This window comes from Grammomys surdaster, unplaced genomic scaffold (assembly GCF_004785775.1).
Source record: "Grammomys surdaster isolate TR1022 unplaced genomic scaffold, NIH_TR_1.0 126131, whole genome shotgun sequence".
Lineage (NCBI taxonomy): Eukaryota > Metazoa > Chordata > Mammalia > Rodentia > Muridae > Grammomys > Grammomys surdaster.
The window spans coordinates 3,961,914-3,972,225 of record NW_021620939.1 but is presented as its reverse complement, the minus strand read 5'-3'; the positions used below and the strand labels follow the sequence as shown (position 1 = coordinate 3,972,225).

The following is a 10,312-nucleotide window of genomic DNA, read 5'->3' as shown; positions in this document are numbered from 1 at the left end:
GGGTGTAGGGGTGTCTATGTAAGTGTGTGTAGAAGTATATGTGTGTATAGGAGTGTGTATGGGTAGGGGTGTGTGGTTAGAGGTGTGTGTGGGGGTATGTGGGTGTGTGTGTGTAGAAGTATATGTGTGTATAGGAGTGTGCATGGGTAGAGGTGTGTGGTTAGAGGTGTGTAGGGGTATATGTATAGGTGTGTATGTAGAAGTGTATGTGTGTAGGGGTGTATATGGGTAGGGGTGTATGGTTAGAGGTGTGTGTGTAGGAGTCTGTGTAGGGGTGTGTATAGGGTTGTGTGTAGGGGAGTGTGTGTGAGGATGGGTGTGTGTGAGTGTTTCCATGGATGCATACACAATGCATATGAAATGAGGGTACTCTATAGGGTGTGATACATCAGACCAAAAGAGAGGCACAGAGGTGGATGGAGTGCAGAGCTAGGTGGGAAGTGAGAGCGAGGAGAGAGACATGGGCAGGGAAGCCATGGGCACTAAGGGAAGCCATGGGTGTCAAGAGCTTTGTTAGCAACAGGAACTTTTAAATATGGTGGCTAGAACTGGGGGCATGGCAAGTGTCCCAGTGCAAGTCCAAGGGTTGATTTCTGGTGTCACTATTGACTGAGATGAATACCTGCCCAGACTGTACTCCCATACATTTACATTCAATAATCCTGAGTTCCATGCCGGGCTTTACCAGTAACTGAGTGACTGCTTATTTGGCCCTGGGTAAGCCATATGACTTCCCTGCTTTCCTGCCTTAAAGTGGATATTCTCAAACTTGGGTCAGCTGGGAAGTTTTAAAGTACATATTGTTGGTGTCTACTATGAAATCCATTCAAAGGAAGCTGGGAGTTGTCTTTCATGCAAGAGTCCTGGGTGTTTGTGGGATGCATGGCCCCTAAGAGCACTCTGAGAAAGTGAGTCCTGGGGTTAATGACCCCCATTATCCCCTCCTATATCCTGTGTCACCCCGGTACTTCACTGTTCACAGTTCTCAAACTCACTGGATGAGCTTTCTGTTCTTCCAAATGAGCTAACCACCAGCCTTAATAGTGAGACAAGCTGTACCAAAATGACACCAACTAGGTGTTCAGGGGCAGTGACCACAGAAGTAAAGCCACATTGCATGATCTACCTTTGATAAGATGCAGGAAGAACAGTGATGTACCTCTATGCTCTCCTTCCTCAAAGCCCATAGACCCAGTCCAATAAAAAAATAAAGTACCAGACAAGCCCTAGTGGGGAACCATCCTACAAAATACGTAATCAATGTTCCTCAAAGCTATCAAGATCATTCAGAAACAAAAGTCTGACAAACCACCCCAGTCTGGAACCTAATAAATCTGCCATCCTCCGAGCGAGGTGGTTTGCACAGGTCATCATGAGAAGTGATTTTGTTAATATTTTTAACAGAGATATTCCTTCCTAGATCAATATGGGGACATTTTCATGACACTGAGTGGCTGAGATAGTGAACTCCCCTCAATAAGAAATCCAACCCAGTGAGACTTGGATGATGGATGGAGGAGACCCCTTTGGCCCACCATAGCCATTCCTTACACATCATTTGTACAGTATATGCAAGCCTGGGTACAAATCCATGGCTGTGACACATTGGACTTAAACAGTACCTTCAGCCATCATTTCTGATTTGCCCTTACACAAACAACCTAATGAAAGTCAGACGTGGAGGTCCATACCTGCAGTCCTACCATTGAAGGACTGGGGAGGGAGGACTTCGACAGAGTCACAGCCAACCTGGGACTCGGAGTGAAATCCTGTCTCAGATAAACAAAGCAACCAATTTAGGGACTGTCTCGTTGTTCTGTTGGACAGGGAGAACCTGGAGACCTGGGAGAAAAGGGAGCTGCTGGTTTTCCAGGTCCTCGGGGCCTGCAGGTGGGTCTGTCTTCACTATGTTTGATCTGTTCTTTGTAACCTTTTACTTGAGTAGTGTATCAGTTATTTTTCTCTGTGCTGTGACCAAATACCTGACAAGAAGTAAAGGTGACAGAAAGATTTATTTTGGCCTAGGGTTCAACAGAGTGTGATCCATCATGGCAGGGAAGGCAAATAGGCAGCAGTGTGGGCCCCTGGTCACATGACATCTGCAGCCAGGCTGCAGAGAATGAGCAGGAAGTGGGCTGAACTATAAAACCTCAAGATCTGCTCCTAATGGCCTACTTCTTTCATGGCTCCACCCTGTATAGATTCCACAACCCTCCCCCAAAATACCACCAACTGGAGACCAAGTGTTCAAACACATGACCTATGGGGGGATAGTATTCACATCACAGCAAACAGACGTCTGCACTGCATTTCTGGGGAATGCTCAGAAGAGCTTTAAAGACCCCATCTCTGTCTAGTTTTATCATGTCCTAGCTGTAATTGAGAGAGGCATCACAGTCGTTTCTGATTGGTTCCTTAGCCAGTGTTTCCAAGGCAGCAGACATCATGGACATGATGCTCTTGAGATGAGATGGTAAAACAGACTAAGCTTTCTCTATAGCATCCTCTAATGATCTCCTCTGATCTGCAGGACCTCTTGATCAGAAATCATCCCACCCCTCCCCTTTTGCCTAGGGCTTCTAATAAGCATGCAGTTTGCAAGACTCATTTGTTCAGTGAACTAAAAATAGATTAGGGTTGAAGTATTAACATACAGATGCTCTCCGAAGAGTTGACTAATAATGCTGCCTACTTTTACTGAAAGATGACCAGATGTCCAGCATATTCTCTTGATTTTTCATAACATCATGTAGATGAATAGCTGTTATCATCATTTCTATTTTACAGGGGCTTTTAGTGCCCTCACCAGTGTCCCTGGTACCCACTCAGCTAGAGGACCCTGCTTCCTAGTGGTTCCTGATAGATTCCAAAATCTATCACTCAAACCTCCTGTAAATAAGCCCACCTCTTTCTGTAGTCTGAATGTGTGTGATTAGCTGCTTTGCTTACAGGGTGACGACGGCAGCCCAGGGTATGGTAGCATTGGTCGCAAAGGGACAAAGGTAAGTTATACCCACTGAAACTAGATCTCTTCCATTTGCTTTTGTTTGTTTGTTTGGCTCACCATGGTTAAGTGAAAGAAGGCAATGTATAAAGCAGCCTGGTATGATTCAAAATCTATTTTAATAGTTGACTTATTGATGTCCTGTGGGCTGTATGAAAGAGAATCATGCCAGGGTTCTAGGAACAGGTGAAAATTGAAAGTTGAAAAAGAATCATCTGTGCTTTTCTGTGATGGGTGGCTAGAATCTGGCATGTTCTAGTTTGAACCGCCTCTAAGCTTAGCAGTCCTGTGTATAACCCCGCTTAGGAGCTGTCCACACTTTGTCTTCTATTGTTATGATTGCTTCAGCTATTAGTGAGAACTTTTTTATAGCATCTTTCTCAATGCATTTGTCCAAACTGCATCTTAAAAAAGAAAAATGAATGATTATATTGTTACTGGATATGTAAATGCCTGAAAATAAGTAAGTTGACTGAAGCCCAGTGATTTTGATATGCTAATAATTGCCACTTTAAAATATCATCCTGAGTGGCTGGGAAGATGGTTCAGTAAGTAAAATACGTGCCTTGCAGGAATGATTGCTTGGATTTGGTCCCTAGAATCCATGTAAATAGTTGGGTGTGGTAGTGTGCACTTGTAATCCCACCGATGCTGAGATGGGAGGCAGAGACAGGTGAACTTGGAGCTCCTGGCCAGTTAGTCAGACCCACTTGGTAAAGTTCTAGGCCAGCCAAAGGCCCTGTCTCAAAATAAAGGTGTAAGACACCTGAAGACCAACACCCAAGGTTCTCCTCTGCCTTTGTCTACATTCACACACACACATGTGCATGCACAAACTCACACAGCCCATGATAATCCATGTACATCCAATCATCATGAAAAAATACCCAATTATTGCAAAATTCTCAGAAATATACAGATTTTTTTTCTGAAACAACAACAACAAAAAACTCAGAGCTCCATCCCACCAATCTGAGTGATATGGATTTGTCAGTTTGGGAATGGTAGAAGGGACCAGTACCACTGGTGGAGTCCTACAGGGGAAGGCCCAAGGTGGTATTGGGAGGAAAAGTCTCACTGCTAAAGATTTTTGAAAATTAAAACTCAAAAATGATGTGTTTTGGTCATGTCCATCACAATGTAGGATAACTAAAAACATTAATATCCCACAGAAAATGAAATATTAAATAGCCTATGACCTTGAATGTTAGATTCTCTATAAATCGAATATGAAGTTTGTTATAAAATGTGTGTGAACATGGGAGAGTGCATGAGCCCTCATATGTTCACGTGGCGGTCAGAGGTTAACACGGGGTGGGGCTCCTCCTTTTACCTCTTCTACCTTATTTTTTTGAGCCAGAGTCTCTCATCAAACATGGAGCTCCCTGATGGCCAGGGCAGGCTGGCCACTGATCCCCTAAGGTCATCCTGTCTCTATCCAGTGGTACCAGGCTGCCAGGGATAAGATTCCCCTGCTTGCAGCCTGAACACTTATGCATGGAGCCATCTTCCCAGACCTCTGTTTAAAATTTGTCTATAGACATTTAAAGTATAAACTCGGACTATACTTGGAAGAACTTTTGCCCCATCATGCCTAAAACTCATTTTTACAAAGCTAGAAGTTAATTAGGACAGGGGATGTGTTAGAGCTACAGGTAGGAAGATTTGGGTAATTTTTCTTTTTGCCTTTTGAGTTTTATATGTTTAAGGATTTTTTTTTACATCAGAATAAAGCTTTTTCTGATAGATGAGTGATAATTAAAATTTCAGAAGTGGGAAGAAGATCAGGGGTTTGGTTGATGCAATCTATACGTGTAAATTCAAAATGCGCCCTTAACACTGGTCATTAGTAGATGTTCATCAAAAGCTTTTAAAAGTTGAAAGAAAATACAGTTTAAGGGCTGAGGGATAGCTCAGTGGGAGTATTTTCCATAAAAGCAAGAGGTCCTGAGTTCAAATCCCCAGGACCCATGTAAATGCTAGACATAGTATGAGGCTTTTAACCCCAGCTTGGCTGGGTCCTGGGAGCTCACTGGCTAGCCTAGCCAAAATTGTGAGTTCCAGGCTCTATGAAGGACCCAGTCTCAAAAACTAAGATGATGAGTGTGTTAGAGGAAGACACATGAAGTCTTCCTCTGGGCTCTACTGGGACCCCTTCACACACACACACACACACACACACACACCATGCTCATACAGAAAAGAAAAGATAGTTTTTTTAAATACACATTTCTCATCAGGTGAGAGTAGGAAGCTTCTTCAAAGAGTCTTTGACCAAAGTAAGGTAAACAAAGGACCTTAAGATGAATGGTCAAGTCTGGACTCTGTTTCGACTTTTTAAATTTCTCCATTGAAACTCATCTGAGATAGGTCACTTGTCACTCAGAGACACACGGCCAAGTGGCCCTCTCTTCTGTTAAATGAACTCAGATAAAACATGGGCCATTTATAATTACCTCATCCCTTTCTCCCTCTGTACTTCCTAGCTCTCATCTTAGATTTCCATCCTGTATGTGTAGCCCATGAGTAACTGGATTTAGAAACTGGAATTTGTTCCTCTGAGAGTGCTGCCTAGTTTCCAATGGGTTCACCCCTTCCCTGATGCACAGTGTTAAAGTGAAACAAGGAAGATGGTAGAATTAAAGTCAATACAAATTTCCTTGGGCCAAGTGTGTATGCATTGATTTCCTCTGTTGTTGATGGCAGGGGCAAGAAGGATTCCCTGGAGAGAGTGGACCAAAGGTATGTGCACTTCAGTCTTGAGAGAGTCAGGATGCTCCAGATCTAGGGGACGTATCTTAGGATAGATAATGAGAAACAAATATTCTACCTTAGCATGAGGTAGCATAGGGAAGAAACAGGTTGTCCCCACCAAGTTTTAATAAGATCTATTTGTTTAGGAGTAAGAACTTTTAAAATATTTCAAGCTTTTTTTTTATAGGTAAAGAGAATAAGACAATCTTTTAAAAAGCTTTCGCCTCAAACGTCTTCCTTCCCTTATGTCTATCGTAGCTTAAGCAGTGGCCTTCAACCTTCCTGATGCTGTGACCCTTAAGTACCGTTCCACAACCATAAAACTGTTTTCATGGCTACTTCATAACTGCAATTTTTCTATTTTTTGAATCAAAATGTAAATATCTGTGTTTTCTGGTGGTCTTATTCAACCCTGTGAAAGGTTTGTTCGACCCCCCAAAGGGGTTCATGACCCACAAGTTGAGAACTATTGGCTTAAAGAAAAGTAAAATGTGGAGATGGTGAGATTTAGCCTGCCTTGACAGGTGGAAAATCACCTGTCAGGTCACAAATCAATGATGCCAATCTCTACCCCAGTGCCTTCTATTTCTCTGCAAAGTTTTACTGAACTCAGTGTTAGGCCCTGCAGTAAAGTTAGAAGACCAAACAAAAGGAGCCTTTGGTTCTCCGTGGAGCCTGAGTTCTGGTCTGGAGGACTGAACCATGAGCCAGTGGATGACAGGGTGTGCTGTGGAGAGAGTAGCACGGGTTTTGTTTTAATTAAAAGACAAAATGTACAAGACTTTACATGGGAATCAATTTACAAACATAGATATGCCTCTGTGACATATGTATTTGATTTCAATAATGATTTAATTTTAATGTATTCATATAGGGTGATATGGGGGACCCTGGTGATCCAGGACAGACTGGTCCCAAGGGAGTCAGTGGCAAACCGGTAAGCTGTCCAGAGGATAACTTTGGCTGGTGTGTGTGTGTGTGTGTGTGTGTGTGTGTGTGTGTGCATATGTCTGTGTGGGAGTGGGAGAGGAGAGAAAGAGACTAGTTAACTGTGTTCATGTGTATGATGAGTGTATGTGTATATGAATGCCCGGTGCATGTTCATGTATGTGTATGTACAGAGGTCAAATGCCAATGTTAAATGTCTCTTTCAAATCACTTGCTATCTTTTTTGTTAGTATTTAATAATAAAAAAATTGTGTTTGAGTGTACACCCACCTGTATCAAAGTATACCTGTGAATGCCTGATGCCCACAGAAACCAGAAGAGGGCATCACATCTCCTGGAACTGGAGTTATAAGTAAGTCACGATCATGAGCTGCTGTGTGGCTGGCTATCCAGGAACCAGATCCAGGTCCCAAGCAAGAGCAGCAGTGTTCTTCACTGCTGAGCTATCTCTCTACTGCTTCCATCTTAGTGGCTAAGACAGGGCCTCTCACTGAACCTGATACTTACCAATTTAGCTAGACTGGCTGGCCAGCAAGCCCCAGGGGTTACAGCTACACACCACTGCCCTCTCATCTCCCAAGGCCACCAAGAAGGCAAAGAACTGTTTTAGTGACCACATTAGCTCATTCTGTTGCCCATGTACCTTTCTTAACCCTTGGAAGTAAGATTTTTTTAAAGGAATTTTTGTAATCCAAAGAAGGTTTTTGTACTGACAAATTTGATCAGTTTATCCAGTCTTCCTAGAAAACTTAGCAAAAACTGATATCCATTAACATCTTGTTTTGACTCTTAAAGCTTTTGTTGAGCTACTTTTAATAAGGTATCTATTAAAAAGTCCTCACCTCACTTACCAGGTTTTGCCTGAGCTTTGTGAGATGTCTGGATGTTAAGCTGAATGTGTCTTTATTAGTTTATGGGAGAACCAAGTGTCACCTAATGTTTTATGTCACTCAAACACAACTCTTCAGCATGTGTCATAGGAGCCAGCTCACCTTTGGTTACAGATGGTTAAAAATGCAACAGCGTGTTCCTTTTCACAGTATTAGGAAGACATAGAAGAGTCTCAAATTCAAGGCTAGCCTGAGCTACACACTGAGCCCATGTCTCAGAAAGCAGAAGGATAGAAAAAACTGGAATGTTTGCATTTGTTGACTGTACACTTTAGATTGTGTGTACAGATTTTAATGTGATGGGACACTCTGAAGACAACTGTCTCCCAAAAGTCTTTGCCTCTTTCCCTTCTGAATAACCATGACTGGAAAAACTGGTCTACAACCCTGTCCATGAACAAGATCTTAGGGAAAAAAAAACCTGTAAGAAAACATGTACTTGAAACAGCTTTCCAGTTTGTCTTCATAGTGAATTGTACTGTGATCTAGTTTTTCTCTACAAGCTGAAACAGGAACTTTATGTGTAGGGCTCATGTTTGGAGGTTGTAAGGCTTCACAACAAGGCGAGTCCCCTTCCCCTGCTGCTCCCAAGGGGCTGCTTCCAGATGTAACTCTTTGTGTTTTCAGATAGCAATCCTGTATCATTTTTCCCTCAGCAATGATGAAGATGAATATAATTAGGAAAATAATTGGGAAAGGCTTTCAAGTCAATCCAGATGTCAACCGCATTGAGACATCTCTGGATCATTTCCCTTAGCCTGTTAATGGGTGGCTTATCTTACACACCAGCAGCATGCTAACAGGTTCAGCCATTTGGAGGGGCCCTCCCTACCATAGTACCTTTCATCAGTTTTTAGTACAGTTAACCGATGGGAGACATGTGGGCTGGTGTCTTGACCTCTGGGGATGCGGTTCGGTTCCTTCTTTGTTCTTCTCTATGTTGGACTGTTGTAACTTACTGATTTCTCCTCCTCCAACTGTTCTGTCCCCCTCCTTGACATGAGTAATATTTGGATTTGGAATTGAAGTTTAAACACTGAAAATGTCCAGGTTTTCCCCTGGAAGAGCAGCTATTTTCTCTGGAAAGATTTAGCCTTAAATTATGAATGTCTTTTCAGGTCTCTTGAAATTATTCTATTCTTAGCTTGAGTTCACTGAGTTAACTATTTTAACATCTATAAACCTGTTTTAGCTGTGCATATATGTATATTTGTATGTATACGTTTAAAAAGAACTAGAAAACCAAAATCTTTGAATAGGTTTCAAGCGGGATGTAGGACTCCTGCCATCTGGAGCTGGAGAGCCTTCATGAGGAGGCTGCCTGTGGGTGGTGTAGAGTGTTTAACTACATCCTTAGGGCCTTCCACTGGATTCCAGTACTACCTAGCCTCCTTCCCTAGTTAGAGCAACCAGCTATGTTTCCATATGCTGTCATATGGAGTGGCAAAACTTCTCTCAACAGGCACTTCTGCTGAAAGAGTCAGGCAGCATCTTACATTTTCTTATTTAAAATGCCGTTTATCTGTCGCCTTAAAAAAATAAATTTTCAAAGGCAATCCCAAGCTGTGGCCATGGCTGTGGTAAAGCATATGTCTGAGGTATTCTCACCCCCCAGCGCAAAACAGAAAATGGTGAAGGATCCCACCCTCTCTCCCCCTTCCTCCTGCTTCCTTGTCTCTGAAAGCTTCACTCATCCCAGGAGATTGTCTTGGAATTGAAAGTCTGATTGCACTCTCTGAAGATATTTGCATATGCAACAGGCACATCCCGAACAGCTCAATCTGGTTTCCCTGTAGCCTGGTCTCACTGCTGTGCACGGACTCTGCATCTATCTGGCTGTGAGGCCTCCTCTACTCCTCCTGGGCCAGGTCTCTCTATCTCCCTCCCACTCCTACGCCCTCCTGGATTCCCATCATGGAAAACTGTGCCAGGAACCTTGTATTCATTACTTTTCTTATCACTGTGGTAAAGTATTTGACACAAACACACTAAAGAGCGGGGTATGGGGAGGAGGTTTATTTTGGCTCCCAGTATCTGAAGATCCAGTCCATGGTCATTTGGTTCATGTTTTGGAGCTCATGCACAGAACACCATAATGGTGGGGAACAGGGAAAAGCAGAGCAGACTGGAGACAGTCTTAAGTTTTAAGGCATATCATTGGGTGAGTTACTCCACCAGCTAAGCTCCACTTCCTAAAGCTTCTAAAACATCCCAGATAGGGCCAGCATCTGAACACCAAGAGTTCAGAACATAAGCTGGTATGAGGGGGTTTTCATATGAAAACCCTAACAAGCTGATAAGGGGAGAGAGGCGCCTGGAAGGTTTGGTGATACAATAAACATCTGAAAATGACTTCTATTACCTCCAGATGTGTCAATAATGTGGTGAGTCTACAGCTGTGGGTTGGAATTATTTCCTTGGAATTTTTTAAGTGATTATGTTTTCCATTATTTCTTGCGGCTTTTGTTGTTTTGGGATGTCTAAGGCTACTCAGATTCCTATAAACTAGTGTTTTCTCTCTGGAACTCCATTGGGTCACCTTGTAGATCTGCCATGGATTTTGTTACTGGGCATATGGTCCATTTTTTTTTCTACTTTCCTGAGAATTAGCAGGTCCCTCCCTTGACCCTGAAAATATATGCCCTTCTGTTCTAGGAAATGCTTGTTATTTTTGTTGACTTTTGACCTTGCCCTGCAGAGCTCTCTACTCTGGACA

The 10,312-nt window shown here is 42.8% G+C and overlaps 1 protein-coding gene across 1 annotated transcript in view; it reads left to right on the top strand.

The window, feature by feature from the left end:
* Positions 1 to 10,312, top strand: part of Col6a6 (collagen type VI alpha 6 chain) — a 135,879-nt gene that overhangs the window by 97,701 nt on the left and 27,866 nt on the right. The window contains exons 25-28 of the mRNA XM_028756796.1: positions 1,828 to 1,890; positions 2,952 to 3,002; positions 5,711 to 5,746; positions 6,633 to 6,695. Of these exons, the coding sequence (XP_028612629.1) occupies positions 1,828 to 1,890; positions 2,952 to 3,002; positions 5,711 to 5,746; positions 6,633 to 6,695 (213 nt within the window). The remainder of the gene's footprint in view (positions 1 to 1,827; positions 1,891 to 2,951; positions 3,003 to 5,710; positions 5,747 to 6,632; positions 6,696 to 10,312) is intronic.